General features: G+C 44.4%; 1 protein-coding gene across 4 annotated transcripts in view; it reads left to right on the top strand.

The window, feature by feature from the left end:
• Positions 1 to 3,775: 3,775 nt before the first annotated feature.
• Positions 3,776 to 21,814, top strand: part of INTS6 (integrator complex subunit 6) — a 45,262-nt gene continuing 27,223 nt past the window's right edge. The window contains exons 1-6 of one of the 4 annotated variants that reach the window (XM_040426043.1): positions 3,776 to 4,239; positions 4,397 to 4,474; positions 9,852 to 10,001; positions 15,975 to 16,064; positions 17,094 to 17,277; positions 19,373 to 19,498. In XM_040426043.1, coding sequence (XP_040281977.1) covers positions 4,129 to 4,239; positions 4,397 to 4,474; positions 9,852 to 10,001; positions 15,975 to 16,064; positions 17,094 to 17,277; positions 19,373 to 19,498 — 739 coding nt within the window. In that variant the 5' untranslated portion in view covers positions 3,776 to 4,128. The remainder of the gene's footprint in view (positions 4,240 to 4,396; positions 4,475 to 9,851; positions 10,002 to 15,974; positions 16,065 to 17,093; positions 17,278 to 19,372; positions 19,499 to 21,814) is intronic. The other 3 variants (XM_040426044.1, XM_040426045.1, XM_040426046.1) reach the window with 3 other exon arrangements.

The raw sequence follows: 21,814 nt of genomic DNA, 5'->3' as shown, positions 1-21,814 counted from the left end.
TTACTGCACTATACATGTACAGTGCAAGTCAGAAAAAGGTCAATGTTTTTTTATGGTCATGCTCATCATACCAATGTCGGCCAAACTGTCAATTTTGACTGGACCTGCCCACTTTCCAAATGCAGATATTGGAGAAAGAAAGGTTGGACATGTTTGATTTCAACATGTCTGATCCTTTTGTTTTAGGCCTCATGCACACGGCCGTGTTCCGCGGGCGAGAGCGGTCCGTGGTAACCCGGCTGGGATTCCTGCTGACAGCAGGAGCGCACGGCGTCATTGGTTGCTATGACGCCGTGCGCTTCATGCCACCGCTGCACTATAGTAATACACTCGTATGATCTATACGAGTGTATTACTGTACAGTAGCGGCGGCATGAAGCGCACGGCGTCACAGCAACCAATGACGCCGTGCGCTCCTGCTGTCAGCAGGAATCCCAGCCGGCATTGGTATAATGAGCATGACCATAAAAAAACATTGACCTTTTTCTGACTTGCACTGTACATGTATAGTGCAGTAACTGTGCTTGCTTGATCATGGTAGGGTTTTGGCTGTTACTGACAGCCAGGCCCCTGCTGAAACTACCAGCATCAGAGAGAACGCTGATGCTGGCTGTTTAACACCTTAGATGCGGTGGCAGCCCGAGGCCTTAAAAAGACCTCCAGGTCTGCATATCAGGCCTTGTCACAGGAAGGGTCTGATCGTCAACATATGTATTGTAATGCATTATAAAAGTGATAAGGCCATCCAAAGTTAAAGTCCCCTGGTGGGACTAAAATAAAACAAAAATGTTCATGAGGCCTTAAAGGGAAATTGTCAGATGTGTTTGGTAGCGGCTTATTCCCCTTCCCCTGTTGAGAACACATGCACACTCCCAAAGGTGCATGAGAAAGAAGGAGGCCATAAGGAATAACCGTCAGCCAAACAAGCATTTTGCCACCTCAAAGGGTTTGTCCGCCTTTTATTAAAAGGGTATTCTGGTTACATCACGTTATCCTCTGGATAGGGGATAACTATTAGATCTGTGGGGGTACTAGTTATTGGACCCCCACCAATCCCAAGAACGGGGGCCCCTTACCCTCAGCAGCTCCTGGAAGTAAGTGAACGATGTACTTGGCTATCTTCGGAACTCAATGTGGCACTTGTGGTTCGCTGCGGGCATCCTCCATTGTACGCATTTCTTGCTGGGGACCGCCATTAGCAACGGACTACAAGTGCAGAATTTGCTCCCCCGGTTATAAATGCACAACTGCATATGGGGTTGAGCATTTCCTGCTTTTTGAGACCACCACCCCGTTGATCAGCCGTTCAGCAATATCCCCGGGCAAAAAGCCGAGACCTCTGTCTACTTTATAGTGGACTGAGCTCATCACTGCAGCGCTACTCCCATTGAGTCATAGATTGTAAGCTCTTGCAAGCACGGCCCTCACTCCTAGTGTTTCAGTTGTATATTAGCTAGTTACATTGTGATGTCTGTTACGTACATGAACCCTCTGAAGTTGTAAAGCACTGCGTAATATGTTGGCGCTATATTATTTTTATATCAAACCTTAGGTGGACAACCCCTTAAAATCTATTAATAGAATCGACAAAAATCATAATGGCAGCCTAGATTCTATAACCTCATGTCAGAATTAAATATAAATAACTACACACGTGTACTTGCTAAGCTTTATCTGGGGGGGGGGGGGGGGTCAGATGTGTTTAATATCCATGCTGAAATACAGCAGAGATAAATCACAATCTACATACATTATTATGGCAAAAACATTTGTACTCAGGCGGATACAGGACTATTAAAGTTCCTTAGTAAACATGACCTCACACTTGGGTGGGGTTTGACGTTCTCTGTACTCCCATTTCTGGTGTTACTGCCTATTCGGCATTTACTTGCACTCTATTAATACAGCACATAGAAAAGTGCAGCTAATATATGAGCTTGGTTGCAGCGACCACCCCTCACTAAACCTCCGTCCCTGAAGAACATACCAAAATACTAACGGCCATGGAAATTATTTCCTCGAATCCCTGAGCCTTCATTATATCACAGACAAGCAACACATGTCTGGAAGCGTGGCATCTAAACCCAGAAGATGAATCCCCCCCCCTCCTCTATATCTTCCTTTATGCCTCTGTGTAACCTTTATTCTAATGCTAGCAAATAAGCGAGCATGCTAGGACTTGTAGTCCCACACGGGGGAGATCAGGGTCTCGTTTTGTTACTTTATACGTGCGGATGAGACCATGTGACGGGCAGACTGGTGCCTACCCATCATTTCTCACACCTCTCGGAGGGCATGACATGCAGCATGGCCCTTGTTTATATGTTATCTGATCCCACCTGATATTCGAGAACACAGCAGATTTAGTATAAAATTATGATCAGGCCAGATTTCCTGTAACAGATCCTCAGCTCCACCACATAGAGCATCCCTCAGAAGACCACTTTTAGGTGGTCATCTAAAAGGGTTCACACTGTATTAGAGCTCATGCACACGACCATTGTTGTTTTGCGGTCCGTTTTTCATGGATCCATTGTTCCGTGTCTGTTTTTTTTTTTTGTCTCTTAAGTCCTCTTCGGCTCCGTTATTCCACAAAACATATCCGCATGGTTTCCGTATGCGATCCGTTTTTTGCGAGTCAGAAACAGTAACTTATTAATCACCAAACACATGAGCAATATGGGCTGGGCATAGCATTTCTACAGTACAGATCCTCAAAATACGGATGTGTTCCGTACTTTTTGCGGACCCATTGACTTGAATGGGGCCTTGGATCGTGATTTGCGTACAATAGGACATGCACTTTTGTGCGGAACGTAAAACCTTCCGTTGTTTTTGTGGACCACACAAAATACGGAACAGTAAAATACGTTTGTGTGCGTGAGCACTTAAACTGGAAATATATGTCCCAAAAATATGGCCAACATTGAGTTAATCTGCGCATTCACACTGATGCTGCCAACCAATCGAGCCCCCCCTTGACACGGTTTATCAGATGCGCCTTCTAGTTGGCGCTACTACAGCTTTTAACATCAGGGAAATTCCCCTGGCGCAACACAAACGGTTTTCAGTCTTTTTTGCTTCGACACAAATGTTTTCTGAGGTAAATGTCCCTAGCCTCCTCAATACCTCAACCTGCCAGCCACAAAATAAGTAATACTCCTCTATGTGGAGCTCAAACTCCATTACTGACAGAGACATGAGGTAACTAAGGATAGAAAACGTGGCCCTGTGAGGGCAGAGTCAAGGACACCACAAAGAAGCTCGCCCTCTGCATTATCGTGTCTCATATAACCTCCTCTACCCCATTATGTAAAGCTGTGGAGCGGAGGAGATACAAATATGAACACAGGAGATTTATATAATAGCTTCGGAGAAGCGCGTACAGCGACCCGACCGCCACCACAGCTGTTCTGCTGACGACTGAGGTAAAATCACTAACGACGACGCCCGTTATCGAGGCGCGCTCTCGCGACTTCCCCATCTTCCCGCCCATTCGGAGCTCCTCCTTCGCGCGTTCGCTTTTTTTAACACTTTAGCGCCGGACGGGTGACAAAGCCTACGCCTGGCGCCCGCGCGGCCGGGGAGAAGGGTTAAACCGCCGAGCGCGCTCGCGACGGGCCTCATGAATAATGCTAAGTAGGCGCAGGGGAGGCAGCCAATGGCGGGCCCCCGTCCCTCCCCCCCATCATGTGGGCCCGTGACGTCGCCATACTAGAATCTCCAAGACCCCTCCCGCTCGCTTTAAAAGCCGCGAGTGCGAAAGGAAGCGCTCAGTAGAGGGAGACAGAGGCTGCGAGAGGGGAAGTAGTGCTGAACTCATTCAAACTTCTGTCACATCTAAAAGGGGGCATAAACCAGCCAGTGCAGCAGCAGCCGCCCCCCCTAAACACCACGCGACGAGGGGTGACGGTCAGAAGTATAAGAGCCCACCATTATCAATACCCTCCCTTCTAGGCAGCCTCTCCTAGGAGCCTGGGGGGGGAGGCACAGGCTGCCACACAAAGAGAAGGGGAATGGGGCTGCTGTGGAGGAGACACACTGCGTAGTGTCAGGAAGGCTCCCCACTTCCAGCAGCCGCTTCTCCCCCTCAGTGGATGGGACTGCCCATGTAGCAGCAGCAGCACTATGCCCATTTTACTTTTCCTGCTAGATACGTCCGCCTCCATGAACCAGCGCACCTACCTGGGCACCACATACCTGGACATAGCAAAAGGCGCTGTAGAGACTTTCATGAAGGTATAGTAACCCTGTCAGTGAGCAGCGCCCCCTGCAGGCAGGCGAGAGGGCAGCAGCAGCTCCCCCACCTCGTGTCACCCTCAGGGGGTGCTCTCCTGTGCCAGTGCTGCCCGCTTCTGTGTCCTCCATGTAACTCATGCCCATCTCTGTTTCCCAGCTCAGATCTCGGGATCCTGCCAGCAGAGGAGACAGGTACATGCTGGTCACACTGGAGGAGCCTCCTTATGGGATCAAGGTAACGAGCTCGCCCTGCTGCACCCCTCCCCCCGCCTGTGTGTGCGCCCTGCTGTGCCCGGGTCAGTGCCGGCACTCGCACAGCACTGCTACACTCAGGAGCTGACAGGAACATGGCCGACATCCCCGCCCGAGCAGCTCAGCCGCAAGGCATTGTGGGAGACGTGGAGACAAGTTCTAAGTGACATTCCCGAGGGGAGTTTGCGGTGCTCGGTGCGGGCCCCGGAGTCCTGGTTACAGGGGCCCCTCCTGGGGCCCTGCTGCAGCATGAAGAGCACATATGAGGCAGGGCAGGAGCGCTGTGAATGTTTACCCCCCGACCCTAATAACCTGTTACTGTAGCCTTTATTCCTGCTCCCTATGTATCCACCATAGGGTGAGGCTGGTACACTGTGACAAAGCGTTGCTGTGACCTGTCAGGGCCTCTGCTTTCTGATATAGACATTATTAAGGTGGTGCTTCCACCTTAACAAACTTGGGGTTACCAGAGCACCCACAGATCCCCCAAATCTGTGCTCTCCAGCCCTGGAGGAGCTTGTCTTGTGTTTAGTCCAGGGATCAGCAACCTTCACCTCTCCAGCTGCCGAGAAACTACAACCCCCAGCAGGCACACTTGGCTGTTCTAGTAACTTCCATAGGAGTGAAAGGAGGATTCTGGGAGTTGTAGTTTCAGAATGGCTGGGCTGGCACTTCAGTTTGGGAATTGGTGATCTGACGCCCCCCACAGGGTCACCCCCCCCCCCCCCCCCAGATGACATCTTGTCACTGTCAAAAGTTTAGGCAGCTTTGCCATCCCTTGCTAATCTGCTGTAAGCACAGATGTTTTTTTCGACACAGTGACGAGACACCTCGGGGGGGGGGGGGGGGGGGGGGTTTACACCTGGTTAAAGGGATTTTCCGAGACCTTAACTGATGACCTGACCTCTGGATAGATCATCAGTATCTGACTGACACCTGGGACCCCCGCCAATCAGTTGTTTGAGAGGCAGCGGCGCTCACTATCCCTAGGCCAGTGACATCATGGTCATCAGTCATATGAGCTGCAATACCGAGCACAGCCACTATACAATGTACGGTGCTGTGCTCGGTAAGCAGGGAGGGAGGCCGCAGCACTCACAGGAGCTGATCGGCGGGGGTCCCGGGTGTCAGACCCCTAGTGATGACGTATCCAGAAGATAGGTCATCAGTTAAAGGCTCAGAAAACCCCTTTAAGAATCCGTGTGTGTCATTCGTATTCCACGTACCCTGCTTGGCTGGAAGTTTCCAGAGAATCTCCTTCCTGTGGTCCATGAGAATTACTGACAGAACACGGATGCCATCCGTGTGATGTCTGTGGTTTTCACAGACCCATAGACTTCAATGGGCAAGTTTGGTCTGCATCAGAGACCAAAGTATTGCACGTCTGTGGTTTTTTTTCACTGACCCATGGTCAGTGAATAATCGCTGATCTGTAAGTAAACACATTAAACTCAATGGGTACGTCCCTGATTCACTGACTAACGAAAGAGGCGAGGTGAGTGGGTTTTGTAGGTGTCAGTCATGTGACAGATCGGCACTGTGCCACAGTCTGTACAGTAAACGGAAACCATGATACAGGTGTGAATACGGACCACTAAGGGTCCATTCACACGTCCGCAACGTGTTTTGCGGATCCGCAAAACACGGACAGCAGCAATTTGCGGACCGCACATTGCCAGCGCTATAGAATATGCCTATTCTTGTCTGCAATTGCGGACAAGAATAGGACATGTTCTATTTTTTTTCGGGAACGGAATTGCGGACCCGGAAGTTCGGGTCCGTAATTCCGTGTCTGGGCAGCACATCGTGCTGCCCCTTAGGAATGAATGGGTCCGCAATATTTTGTGGAACAAAATTTTGGACGTGTGAATGGACCCCTAGGGTCAGTATGTGCCGTGGATTGTAAAACGGGGAATCGGTTGCTGTCTGCACTTGTGTCATGGCTTCTGCTCACACCTACACTGGATTACATGTAGGCTGCTTGGGCCAGTCTCCTGCTTGTAGGTGGGCTAGAACCCCAGTGGGGAAGTCAGAAATATTTTGGATATATTCATATGTTGTGCTCATGGGCTCACCAAAAATTTTTGAAACCGCACATATAATGTAACATGATTTATTAGTAGAAATACATATCAAATCTCATAATTATTAAAATAGCAGCACTGCATGAGATGCTGTGACAGGAAAGCTCCCCCTCAGGTGCACAGGACCAGAGGATGTGCACATTACATGTATAGAGTTTGGCAATAACTAATTTCAGATTGTAAATATGCATCAGAGTCTACAGATAATAATGCCAATAAGTAATAACATACAAAGAGGCAAAACTGGCCGAATGAGGAAATACAAAAGTTATAAAGAAGTCTCCAAATTAGTAAGGAAAATAAATACTAGCCTACCCTAGCTTCCTGTTGGGGACATTTATTGCCAAACTCTATACATGTAATGTGCGCATCCTCTGGTCCTGTGCACCTGAGGGGGAGCTTTCCTGTCACAGCATCTCATGCAGTGCTGCTATTTTAATAATTATGAGATTTGATATATATTGTATGTATTTCTACAAATAAATTCTGTTACATTATGTGCAAAGCACGATACAAATGGCTTTGACCGCGCATGTCGTTCTGTGAAAGAGCTTGAGGAGAACGCATCCAGTACCCACAGGCAAAAATGGCAAGCTTACCTGATTTGTAAAAAAAAAATTTCAAACTTTTTTTTTTTTTAGCAATAGGGCACAGGGAGCCATGATCGTCATTCTCAGAATACCCAATAAATGGCCAATATATGCCCATCTTTTTGGCATTAAAAACAAAACTTGAGCACGGTAGCATTAGTGATAAAGTAGAATAACATATTTATCCCCTGCTGCTCCCATCTCTCTGCTTTGCTGTGTGTGCCGTATAGCACTGAGGCCAGTGATTGGCTTCAGTGGGGTCAGAGGATTTAAATGGTGTTATTTTATTACAGATGCCGCCAAACAAGTGTGCATCTTGGAAGTTGTAGTTTCACCACAGCTGCAGTGCCGGAGGTTAGCCATCACAGGCCTAATATATATATATATATATATATATATATATATATATATATCTATCAGCATCTATAGAAGTCAGTAAATTCTGACCTGGAATTGGGGAAAGTCTACATTAGGAAGTTGTAAAAAAATTCAAAGACTCTTTAATAAGGGCCATTTAGTTCCTTGAAAAGGTTTTGTAACCTAAAGTTGCAACGTTTTGTAATGTCTTCTTGGGTAATGTTGAGTGTAAACATGACTTTCAAATCTGCAATATGTGATTGATGATCCCAGGACCAGGTCATTTACACAGTGGAGGATGCGGCCCAGAACTAAAGCTGGCCATGTATTGGGGATTGCAGGCGACAGTTTTCTAAGTGACTTCATGGTTGGTCCTATGAAGGTTTCAGATGACGATCCCATAAGTTAAAATGACAGACCATCGATCGATTTCCGCCATGATCCGTGGCCTGGTTTGGGCTTCCATTCAGGAGATCCAGATACGTTCTTTACAATTCTCCACTTCTAAACTTCAGGACCTGACCACAATGAAAATTTCCTATTGCAGATCCACTTTTTTAGATACCTGCCCTGTGTTGACTTGTTGCTCATTTGCCAAAAAAGTGCCAATGGTTGGCAGAAAATGGCCTAAATCTGCATTTTTAGGTGTTCAAAATCTCTAATATATGGCCAACTTTGGAGCAATTTTCTCTAAACTAAAGAAATCACCACCAGGGATCCGCTCACACCGGCATTGAGATATATATTATACTGAATCAAAAGGGAGATTTATCAAAACTGGTGTAAAGGAAAACTGACTTAGTTGCCCAAAGCAACCAGAGTTTTCCTTGGAAGTGAAAGATGGAGTCTGATGTTTCTATGCACAACTAAGCCAGTTTTCTTTTAAGTCAGTTTTGATAAACCTGCCCCAGAGTTTGCACAGGCTTACCTATTCTGATGGTCTAAAAGCAATAGATTCCTGGCAAAAAAAAAAACTTGTGAACAGGCCCTGGAATTGGCATTAAATTAGAAAAATGTTCGACATGGGATGTAACATTTTTATTGGGTGTACTCCATCTTAGGTGAAATGCTAAATGGTTTTTTTGCATATCCGCAAAACATGGATGCTGCCTGTGTGCAGTCTGCAATTTGTGGAACGGAATAGGCAGCCCATTACAGAAATGCCTATTGTCTGCAAAACTGACAAGAATAGGACATGTTCTCATTTTATTTTTTTGCGGGACCACGGAACGGACAGGAGCAACGGATGCGGCCCCATTGAAGTGAATGGGTCCGCATCAGAGCTGAAAGAAAAATGCGGCTCGGATGTGGCCCCAAACAACGGTTGTGTGCATGAGCCCTAACAAAGCGATGGTATGTGTCTGGGATACACCATCGCTTTTTGATCAGTGGTGGTCAGACCTGCATAATAGCCACGAGCTGAGAACTTGGGGCTGCAGTGCCGCCCCTTTCAGGGTGCTGCCGCATGGTGCCTTTGAAGTCATTGGGGCTGGACTGCGGGTCCTTGGTGCCGCGGTGTGGGAGTCTCGGCACTTAGAACAGCACAATTGTATACATTTCAAAATATAAAATCTGTAGCAGAAAAACGTGTTTTTGGAATGTGAACATGACCTGAAGTTGGTAAGCTGTAGTAAGTGTGAATGTTTTTCATGATTCTAATGTGACTTGATACTGATAACTCTAATGCTCTTTTTAAAGTTGTCCATGATTTTACTACTGATGGCCTTTCTGCAGGCTAGGCCTCAATGTCTGATCTGTAGGGGTCTGAGACCCCTGCTGATCAGCTGGTGCCGGACGTTGGCACTGGAACGACACGGCTCCATCCATTCATTGTGTCATGGACTGAGCTGGTTACTGCAGTGATGCCCCATTCACTTGAATGGGAGCAACCCCTCAGTAATCCCCGCTGTCCACAAAGCTGTGTAGTTCCGGCATCAAAGCTGCCACAGAGCAGCTGATTGGCGGGAGTGCACGGTGTTGGCCGTCAGTAGTAAGATCCTGGACGACCCATAGAAGTCTGGTTTCACACCTTTGTGGTATCATGATACAGTCAGCTTATCCGGCTTATTTCTTGGGCTGAGATTTAAAAAAAAAAGTGCGTGTGTATTTGTCTGCTGTAGTTGATCTGTTTTTCTTGGTATCCTTGATATTCTCAGAGATGGCTAGAAAATCTTGAAACTAATCAACAAATTGACATCTATTGCAGAGCTCAGAAAAGCATGCTGCAAAGAACCGCAGGTGTGAACCTGGCTAAATGTAGTGCTACGAGCTGCAGCACATGGTTTGAAGAGTCAGAGTTTGAAGACTGTGTCCTTTACTTTCTTCACAGGCCGGATGGAAGGAAAACCACGCTACTTTTATGAATGAGTTAAAAAATCTTCAAGCAGTTGGACTCACCGGTCTTGGTCAAGCGCTAAGGACGTCCTTTGATTTGTTAAATTTAAATAGATTAGTAACTGGCATAGACAACTATGGACAGGTAGGTGGGAGCATGGGAAGGAAAAATGCTTTCCTTCATTCATGATTGTCTTTCAATCCTCAAATGTTCAAACACATGCAACTGATGTGCCATTCCTACAAACCTAAATTTATGTAAATATCCTATAGCAAGAAAAACCTAAACATACAAATGTAGTGACCGTAAGTGCTTAAAACCGTCATGTGCGTTAGTTTTAGGACTAAACTTGTGTGAATTGTCGGTTTTGCCAACATCCACCAGTTAGATCTTTTATATTTAAACCAACTATGGAAGGTTTTTTTTTTTTTTTTTTTTGTTTAAGCCCCTCTTAAAACATAATTTCTATCTTTCATATACCAGTATATAAGTACGTTCTAAAACGCACACATTACCGAAGCATTTAAAAGGGTTTTCCAAGGCTTTATAACTGATACTTTACACAGGACTGCATCCCTGGCTGTGCAGCATTCAGGTCTCAAGGTAGCCCCTGACGGAGGTTCATGCCACCCGATCCATCGATCAGTGGCCTCCGTTGAACTGTACTGTGCTCGGCGCTGCTCATGTGCTAGCATTCCTTGATGTGCAGTTCAGTGGATTCCACTGATGGACCTTTTTAGTGGTCATCTTAGAACCTGAATGCTACACAGCCAGAGATGCAGACCTGTGCAAACCATCGGGCTGCGGATTTCAAAGCAAGGAACTGATGCAAATGTTCTACCTACTTTGTTAGAAAGCTGTTTTACGTGCGGTTTCCCCACAGTTTGCAAAATGGAGTAGCCTACCCCTTTAAGAGGTTGTCTAGGCAGTACTGTGGGCACCACCGCCTTCTCATTGTACCAATAGTAGTGGTCAGACCACATCACTCATTCACTGATCTGTATATGCAGGCAGCCCCAACCTTTGACCCTTGGAGGTTTTCTGCCTGCTCTGGTTTGTGGTACTTTTAATCTTTGGAGCACCCGTAGACTGTAAATGTGTGGGTGGTCTGTGTTTATCTCTGCAAGGACCTTTCTGATGGCTGGTATAAAAAAAAAAGAGAAAATACTAAAATAAAAATAAAGCCCAGTGTATTAGAGAAAAAATGCTGAAATTATTTAAGTAACTTTATTAATTATAGCTTATAAAGGCTCGTATTGAAAAATGAAATCGTGCCTATCAGGAAGGGGGGTAAATGAATGTTCTTACATTAACCAGCTAAAGGCCAAGCACAAACATTTCCCTCTACTAATCACATTTAGATACCTCCGCCATACACACGTATATAAAATCGGGCTTTTTTTTTTACACAATAAAAGCACAGAGAGCTATGGGGACTGGGTATTGCAGATGTGCTAGCGGCCATTTAGCAACCCATGTCCTCAGCTGTATACACAAAATCCCGGTGACAGGTTCCCTTTAATAGAGAAATGGTGATAACAAAGGGACTTGTCCAGATGCAGCTCCTGAATTAGGCCATGTCATGTTACCACAGTGACCTAAGACAAGCTTGTGGCTGCAATCCTGGGCAGAAAAGACTCACACAAAATCACACGTGCACATTCACATGCAGCTTATCTTATTGCAAATAATTACAGAAGCACCCATTAGAAAAATGACAGTCCATGTAAGCCATGCAGGGAAAGATTCCTAATCCCTAAAGTGCAGAGAGTTCATGTGGCTATGAGCATCTTTAAGGAGCGTTCCTGTATACACACGCCAATGGGGCTGTTTCACACTTTTCAAATTTTTTTTTTTTCTATTGTCATTTTATTGTAACTGACATTTTTCCAGTCCTGTAGATAAGCCTCTAGGAAAAATTGCATATCCTGAGCATGCTCTATTTGGAGAAATAAAAACCATAAGCCAAGCCTATTTGTTAAATGGTTCACAGAAAAGTACAGCTTGTATCTTGCTAAGAAAAATGTGAAATCAGCCCTTCACTAAGTTCAATCTTCATTGGCCCCAATATTCCAGTCCAAAAGATGCAGATTTACCGTCAACAGTACTGTATACAGTCCAGATGTGTGTGATTGAATGGTCCCAAGTATAGTGGTCCTTTTTTTAGCACTTTAGGGGTTAAATCTTTGCCCTCATCCAAGATGGCCGCTGTGTAACTAACTTCCTGTTAGGCATGTGGTGACTCATCAATAATTTGCACAGCTGCAGCTTCTAACCACAAGGTTTCGTTTTGTTTATTTATTATTTATTTTTTGTAAAGCGCAGTCTCCTTTCCCGTTCTCTGGAAGCGAGCTTTGTTCAGCGTGTGGAACCATGTTTTTGTTTTTTAATCCTTTCATGTGGATTCCTTATTCTGTGTTTAAGTAGTGAAAAACCCCACAGGATTTATAGCACTAATCTCCCTGTGATAGTCCGCCCATTAGACAGCAATTTAATTTTACCTGTTAGACCTGATCCAATGCAGCACAAGGAGTATTCAGTGAAAATGCAGTTTTGTGTGAGACAGTGAAGGGTTACTTGTTGGCACGATCTCATTACAGTGCTGCCGGATACTGTATATTGTAGTCCAGGGACAATATAGAGGATGGCTCCCGGATTAGTGAGCGTTTAGTAAGACTGGTAACACACGCAGGTTTTAGTCGAAAAACACCAGCTCCAGATGTTGCATGGAAGTCTAGGAAATATTAAATGCTGGACAAACGGGTATAGCCAACGGGTATAGCCATATGGCGGCGTGTATTTATTTTTATTTTTTGCAAGGCAAGTTGTAGTTTTTAATGTCTCCCTTTTGGGATTCACATACGGTAACTTAGATTACCGAGCGTAGGCCATCACTGGTAAAGTGGACAAACCCTTTAGTGACCAGCCTATTTTGGACCTTAGTGACCAAGCAATTTTTTATTTTTTTTTTCATTTTAACATTCCAAGAGTTAAAACTTTTTGTTTAGGTGAATAAGGGCTTTTATATTTTTTTGCAGGAGAAGTTGTAGTGTTTAATGGCTCTATCCTGGGGTACATATAACTTACTGATTACTTTTTTTGGGGGCAGGGGGGGGGGGGGGTGGGAAGAAACAGCAATACAGACCAGAGTTTTTGCGTAAAATTTTATGATTATACCAGATAACATACATTATAATTGTGTAGTGCGAGTTGTGACGTGATACCAAATACATGGGATTTAAGTTTTGCTATTTTCCATTGAGAACCTCCCCCCCCCCCCCCCCCCTCAACGGCAAATGATTTGTTAACGTGGAGATTATTTTTATTCAATAAAATGTTAACTATTAACCATTTAATAGTCTCACAAGGGGACTTTAACAAGTGATCTTTTGATTGCATTTGATACACTGTATTCCTAATGCAATGCATTATACTGTCAGTGCTGTACTGACAAGCACCAGCAAGGTGTGCCATAGAGGTGCAGCCTGATGGTCATACACTGCAGGCAGGGCTAGGGCATTCATTAGTTCCCAGGCAACCATGTGAATCTCATTCAAAGTGCAGATGGTAGGAAAAGAGAGCCCCTCCCTCTAAACTACTTAGATCGGGGATCAGCAACCTTCGGCACTCCAGCTGCTGTGAAACTACAACTTCCAGCATGCACATTTAAACCCTTGTTCTTGTAACTTCCATAGGAAGTGAAAGGATTCTGGGAGTTGTAGTTTTAAAACAGCTGGACTGCCAGAGGTTTCTGATCCCCCTACTTAGATTCTGCGGTCACTGTTGACCGTGGCATGTAAGTGCCTAAACAACCCTGAGCAGTGCTTCTTCCAATCCGGTCCCTTAAAGCAGGAGCCAAGCCCCCGCTCTCGACTGTATGGGAGACCCCTGCAATGCTTTTCTAGGCTGTCGTTAAAAGGCCTAAGGCCCGTTAGTGACCCTTCTATAAAGGCATATTGGCGGGCACTAACTGTACTCTGCTGTCTGCTTGTTCAGAACAGGATCTGCTGATGGCAGAATATTACCGGTGACTTTTCTGTTCTCAGTTGCAGCTTGTGAATTGATTCAGTTTCTATTGATTCGCCTGCAACAAACACTCCTAGCATGTACTTAAGCTTGTCCTCTAAGCTGAGAAGGCACAGTGAGAACAGGACATGATTTAGGATACTTGTATGCATTCCCGATGACCGAAGCATGTGCCCATAGCCCCCACAAAAGGGGCTTACTCTGGTTTTAACCCTCCTAGGAATGGCAGCTCTGGAGTGCAAACTGCTGTAATAAATGCAATTGCATCCAGGCTAGGAACAGGAACATTCATGAGCACATGTGCAGTTTGGGCAATTTAACCATAAGCGATGCATGTTTTTTCCAGCTATTTTGAAGATTGTTCACACTGACGGTTACAGTAAAATCATGTTTTCTGTGCAACTTTATTTTCTTCTTATAAGGAACAGCTATAAATGACTGTGCAACAATTGCATCTTCCCTGTACAGAATATCATTTGTGACATCATGTTAAAAATACAGGCAGATTGTCTTACAAGGTATCTGGAGAATTCCTGAGCGAATGTTGCCATTGCTGTGAAGACACGGTAGGGGGAAACCATTGCCTCCTCCGGAGTGTCTCCTATGTGATGCCATAGTGTAGATCTTGTTACCGTGCCCTCCTTCTAACCTCCCACCATGTCTCTCCTCCTCAAATGCATCAGGTCATGAGAGGATTCAAGGTTAAGGCCTCTTGCAGATGGGCGACGGTAAACTTGTCTGTATTTCGGGTGAAAGCACAGGACTAGTTTTTCAACTAACCACACACAGATGGACCCTCAATTCATTTACATGAGTGAGTCTTGTGGGAAAAACAAAGATAGAACATGCTGCCACTTTCTCTGCAGAGACTGATGGTTCCTGTGGAAAGTCTCACATGTCCGTGCTATGCTCGGACAACACCCAACTGGGAAACGTTGCCTAAGGATGCTTTCATGTGGTCTGTATTTGTCAACCAATATCAGGAGGGAACCTACAGAGAAGTATAATGGATCTAGTTGTGCCTTGGCATACAAATACTGACCGTATGAACATTTAGAAGGGTTGTCCCATGAAAAATATTCTCCATTTTCCAAACCAGCACCTGGATCTGAATACTTCTGTAATTAGATATAATTAAAAATTTAGTATAGCCACTGAGTTATTCACTGAAATCTATCTGTGTAGCGCCACCTGCTGTTTGCTCTTGAGATGGAAGCACGTGCTCAGTTCCATCGTTCAACTGCCACCAGCTTCAGTAGAAAGGACGAAGCCCCTCTGAGCTGCCAGTCTGAAATGAATCTAGCAGAGCAATTGTAGCAATGAGTTGGGAGATTCCTGGATCCATGTGAGGTACAGGGCGGGTTCTAAATTTGTTAGAAAAATTGTCTTGTACTGTATGTCAGATTTTTATTTTTTTACATTGACTGGATAAACGCCTTAACCCATTAGTGACCACCAATACGCCTTTTTGCAGCGGTCACTAAGGGGCCTTAGGCTGGGCTGCCTCCTTTTCATGAAACTAGAAGTCGTCCTGTCAAAATCAAGCCCTCACACAATTCCATAAAAAGAAAAATGAGTTATGGATCTTGGGATTCGATGATGCAAAATCCTTTCTTTTTAAAGAGGGTTTTATTGCAGAAAAGTGGTAAAACGTTAAAAAAATAAATGTATTTGGTATCACTGTAATCATGCTTTGGGTCAGTACAAAGATATCATGGTATTTATGCTGAAAAATGAACGCCACAAAATTTAACGTAAAAACTAATCGTCAGTATTGGGTTTTTTACCATCTCCTTCCCACAAAGAGTTAATACAAGTTAATAAAAAAGCTGTGTACCCTAAATTGGGGCCTTCAAAAACTACAGCTTGTTCCCACAAAAAAAACAAGCCCTCATACAGCTACATAGATGGAAAAATAAGTTATAGCTCTTGGAAGGCGACAATGAAAAAAGGAAGAAAATACGCTTGGTGATTTAGGCCCAAAACAGGCTGGTCACTGAGGGGTTAACATCGCTCACCTCTTTATCTTTCAGCCTTCGAATCTGGAGAGGTATTTGATTAAGTTCAAAATTCTTTTTTAACTTTCTACAGGGAAGGAATCCATTTTTCTTGGAGCCTGCCATTATTGTAGCAATAACTGATGGAAGTAAATTGACATCAACTAGTGGCGTGCAGGAAGAAGTAAGTACCTTGTGTGCCCTGTGTGGAGCGTGTAGTCAGTCCCCACAGTCCTGCATGGTGCCGCTTTATAGCACCACATTAGAGGTATTGTCCCCAGATGCTACAATTTTATGGAGAAAAATCTCCATAAAATGATGTCAGATGTAACATGGTGCAACAGTTTTGTCAGATTTCATTTGGATGGAATACAGCATATGGCGGTACAGTATCGCCTCATGCACTTCTATACATGCCCAACTTGAAGCTTGTAAAGAGTGACAATACTGTGAGCGTGAGATATTAGTGTGTGTCAGGGAGTATTTTGTAATGCATCCGGTTTCCCTTATTCATGGCTTCTATCCTGTGGCCAAAAAGTTGTAGGTAGAGTTTTATTAAAGCGAATGTGTCATCAGAAAATGACCTTGTTTAAACATGTTTATACAACAGATTTTTAATGAAGTTTAGATTATTTTTTTTAATTGTTTAATGTCCTTGTCTAGATTTTAAAAAATCCTGCAGCTTTTGGACTGTTCAGACCACTTTACTGCAGTTATCTGCCTATCAGATTAGAATCACAGCTTATCTGCTCCCTCCTGGCCTCTGCACAGAGCACGCCTAGAAAACTCTCCCAGAAGTCAGTGAGGTCCCATCCTGACCATTGTGTATTTGGCTCATAGTCGCTGCTGTAGCTTATCTCTAAATGCTGTTTACAGCAGCTAAGGCAAGATGGCTGCCTCTGTAATTATGGATATAGAATAAATAAAAACTGAAATTGGGGGTAACAGATGTCCCTGTCTGGGTTTTACCTGGCAGAAAAAGCGTTCAGTGACCCTTTCCCTTTAAATCTGGTGCAGCTGGAAAGTGTGGTAGCAGCCCAGCTTTAATTTACAAAGGGCTTCTGAAATAGGCAAGCTGTTATATGACAGCTTATGGTGATGGGCAGCTGCACCTCTTTACTCTTGTAGCTGGTTTCATAACTCTCCTCCATATTTTTGAAGTTTCTCAACCTGTCTTTAATGTAATACACCGTACTGTGTATTTTCTACTCAGCTCCACTTGCCTTTAAACTCTCCATTGCCTGGAAGTGAGTTAACAAAGGAGCCTTTTCGTTGGGATCAGAGACTTTTTGCTTTAGTTCTCCGCCTTCCGGGTGCAACATCTTTTGAGCAGGATCAGATGAATACCGTTCAAGTCGATGAGTCCCCCATCACGCCGATGTGCGATGTCACAGGTGGTAAGTAGGCTTTTGAACTTAAAACCTAGAACAACAAGACCTTGTGAAACACCTAAACTGATACCTAGATGCATACAATAGGTCTGTTCTCTTATACCTAAGTAAATTATCTGCACTGTTGGAAATTAAGCTTTTTGAATTGGGTATTAACCCTTAGGCTACCAGTGCCATACATGTACGGCGCTGGTGCGATGTGTAAACATGACGCCCACTCGCATGCAGAGACCTGCCGATCGCGGTAATTAAATGCTTTAGATGCTGTGCTCAAGTGAGATCACGGCACCTAAATGCGCAAAAACCCGGAAGCTCGCGCTCCCGGGCTTCCTACCTATGGCCCCGTGTGTCCCATCCGAGGATAGGTAGTTGTGCTGAATACTGGTAGCTTTACTAAGTAAGCGAACAGTATTCAAACTGCAATTCTTATTTTGGCCACCAGATGGCAGGTCAGGATAAGAAATGAGCAAAAGTAAGCAAAATAAGCTAATAATAAATTCCTGATAAACCAAAATTAAAAAAAAGTAAATAAGCTCATGTGAGGCACATAATAATCACAAAAAATAAAAAAAGTTAAATATATAAAAAAATAACTTCAAATCGCCCCTCTTTCCGTATAATTAAAAAATAAATACCTAAATAACAAATATAAACATCATGGGTATCACCGCGACCGAAAATGCCCATACTATTAAAATTGAAAAAAATACCAATACGGCAAATGGCGTAACGGAAAAAAGGGTGAAAATGGCAGATTTGGCATTTTTTCATTGCTTCTCTTACCCAAAAGTAATAAAATGTGATCAAAACGGCACGCATACTCCAAAATGTTATCGATTAAAAGTACAGATTGTTCTGCAAAAAAGATCCCGTAAACAGCTCAGTAGACATAAGCATAAAGTTATGGGGGTCAGAATATGGTGATTGAGAAAAAAAATAAAAATTCTCAATTTCGATTTATTTTTACACTATTTAGAACCTATACATTTGGGGTATCGTTGTAATCGTACTGACCCAGAGAATGAAGACCATGGGTCAGTTTTGCCGTGGGAACTAAACCCGTAAAACAGTGGAGGGATTGCGTTTTTTCCAATTCCACCCCATTTGGAATTTTTTCCCTCTTCCCACAACATTTTATGCCATAATTAATGGTGGCATTAGAAAGTACAACTTGTCCCGCAAAAAAATAAGCCCTCATACAGCTATGTGACCAGAAATATAAGTTATGGCTCAAATAGGGAAGAAAAATGAAAACAAAAAAACCTCCGGTATCCAAAGGGTTAAAATACTTGCTGCCAAAATCTTGCAAACTTATGTACACTGGCGTCCTAAGAGCTGCCCCTGTGGACGCACTGCGTACGTGGAGAGACCTTTATGTAGCACTTTAAACTATTTGTCCACTTTCAGATTTCTGTATTACGACGCATTTTAGAAATCCGTATAATGCACAATTTCTGCTCCTGCTAAGATCACCATAGAATCCTATGTTCTATGTCCAGTTCAGTCAAACTCCCACTTTCTTGTCTCGCTTGCAGTAGTTTTTGTAAAATCAGGTATCTGGTGTTGTGTGGCTTGCTTTCGTGAGATCCCCACACACACATTTGCACTGATAGAGATAGAGAGAGATGTAGAAGGTGATGTAAAAAAAAAGCAAAATCTACAGCATGCTTCAGATAGGATATGCCCCCATAGTCTTGTAGGTGCGGGTCCCATGGCTGGGACCCGCACCTATATCGAGAATGGAGCCCCGCAAGTGAAGGAGGGCACACTGCGCATGCACAGCCGCCCTCCATAAATTTTCTATGGGGCTAGCGAAAATAGCCGAGCGCTGGCTTGGCTATTTCCATTGGCCCCATAGAAATGAATTGGAGCAGGGGCCGCGCATGCGCGGTACGCTCCTATTCACTTCTATGGGGAGCTGGCTTGGTGGTGGCTGGACCGGAGTCCTCCACCCACCACCTTGCGGTGCTCCGTTCTCAATATAGGTGCCGGTCCCAGCGGTGGGACCTGCACCTATAAGCCTATGGGGGCATATCCTAGCAATATACCCCCATTGTCCATGATGAGACAACCCCTTTAACTACTTACTTTTCTTCGTCAGGTCGTTCCTATTGTGTTTTCTCACAGCGGACGTTAAACCAGTGCCTGGAGTCATTGGTGCAAAAGGTTCAAAGTGGGATTGTCATCAATTTTGAAAAATCTGGACCTGATCCCCCTCTTTCTGAAGGTTAGCATGTATATTTGTGTTCTTTTGCCTTGGTTATTCAGCAGTGAATTTTGTATGACTTTCTGTACTCCTAGTGTTGCTCTTCACCAACAGCTGTATGCTCCCATGAAATCTGACGAAATCTCCAGCTTGTCCCTATCAGAACAAAGCCTGATGTTGACTGGCACAATTGCCTATGAGCAGTTTTAGACTTGGGTTACCGGATTACTCTTGCTGCCTGTAATTGACCTGTCACTAGCAAAGAGTCACATAGTGTCACCTTGGCAACTTTATATTGTCGTGTGACACGGACTTTAGGCGTCATTCACACTGCGGAGCCTGTCTAGAGCTCCTGCGACTGCTACAGACCGGAGTCGCACTGCTTGCCTCGGCATGGTGACTCCTTATAGCACCATATGGTGAAGATTTTCTTCTCTGAACGCAATGTCTCTGTAATAGAGCATCTGATGGATCATGTCACTTCCAAAAGAGGTTTTCAGATTTTATATAAGGGGAGTTTAACCCCTTGATGTAATGGGTAGTTTGCATATATTGAAATACCATTGTTTCAATGTGATATTTAGCAGGAGGATGGCTACGATCACTAGCAATGGAGAAAACGCCATTCTCTGCTGTTAACCCTCTGTGTTGTGATCTACTCTGACCACCACACTGTACAGGGGAGGTCTTGTGGCCATGATCATGTCGCGGGAGGCAGCCTGGGATCAGATAAAGGTCCCCAGCACTGTGACTTGTAAAAAGCTGTTACGGTGTACCAGTCTCTGTTCACACACAATATAGTGACATATATTAACCTGATAAGTCACCTTAAAATTGGAAAAACCCTCCCGAAAATTTCACTGTTTTATTTTTTATTGTAGATTTTTAATGAGTGTCTGCAGTAAATCTTGCTGGCGTACAACTCTGGACACAATCGCATTTTTAACCCCTTAGTGACATGATTAATTTTAGACTTGAGGATGAGTAATATTTCCTCATAACTTTAAAAAAAATATATATATTTTTTTTCTGCTGGATTAGTTGTAACCATTTTTGGGTGTATATAGTGTTAAATAACTTTATTTTTAGGGGGAATGAATGATTAAAAAAACTGAAATTTTTACATTATTTTGTGGAATTCATTAATAAGAGTGTTTTAGACGATGGTCTTAACCTGTGGCCCACTAGTGTCAGATGATCCACTATTAAGAGGCGCGCACAACTTAATTGTTGAGCATCTCATGCCATCTGTGCACCAGAATTTGTGACACATTAAACTTTATATGTTAATCAAAAGTTTAGCTATTTGGAGGTATGAGCGCCAAGTCTCCCAATCTCTACAACGAGATTAGCACGCTCACCCTGTAAAGTCTATGGTGTACCAATATGCCTCAGACTTTTCCTGCCATTCATCAGCGTTATGAACCGCACAGGCAGCGGCGCATTGAATGTAGGCAGGCTATTATAGCTCAATGATAAAGTACATGGAAGATATACTATATTGGTATTCAGGTTAAAGTGCTGTGTTGGCACTTTGTGATAAGTGGGTTCTGATTTGCAGTTTGGGCACTCAGTCTGTAAAAGGTTCGCCATCACTGCCCTATAACATACTGTATTTTTTGCTCTGTAAGACTCACCTGCCCATAAGACGCACCTAGGTTTTAGAGGAGGAAAATAAGAAGAAAATATTTTTCAGACATCACCTCAGACACAATCAGACCTCCAATGTTAATCAGTCCTCAGCTTAGACCCCCAATGTTCAGAGGACCCCAATTAGACCTCCGACCACAGCCCCAATCCGAATAAGAACCCTCCATTCAGACACTAGATGTAAATGGCCCCCAAGCAGACCTCAGATTAGACCCCACAATGTGACTGACCCCCTCCCCCCTAAGAAGACCTCAGATCAGAACCTGATGTGAATGACCCCTGGGCTCAGGGAAGACATTAAAAAACAATTAACTTGCCTCTCCTGCCTCGGACACACACCACCACCACCACCGCTGCTCCTCACATCCACACTCTTGTTGTTCAGCCTGCTGTGCGGTGACCTGACGTGCACAGCGTACTGATGTCCTCACGCTGTGTGCAGTCAGCACAGTGAGCGGCCGAGGACCAGGAAGCGATGAGTCTGGGGAGCGCAGCATTTACTGCTTCCCAGTCCTCCGGTACTAATGATCGTTTCCATAATGGAAGCGCTCATTAGTATACACCCCACCTTGGGGGGGACGGGGGAGGACGTGCTTCTTATAAGGTGAAAAATACGGTATATCATGTGCAGTGCCACCTAGTCTCATGTCACGTGTATATATATGTGTGTGTGTGTGTGTGTGTGTA

The sequence above is a fragment of the Bufo bufo genome, chromosome 3 (genome assembly GCF_905171765.1).
Source record: "Bufo bufo chromosome 3, aBufBuf1.1, whole genome shotgun sequence".
In the NCBI taxonomy this organism is placed as follows: domain Eukaryota; kingdom Metazoa; phylum Chordata; class Amphibia; order Anura; family Bufonidae; genus Bufo; species Bufo bufo.
This window is presented reverse-complemented; position numbering and strand designations above follow the sequence as displayed.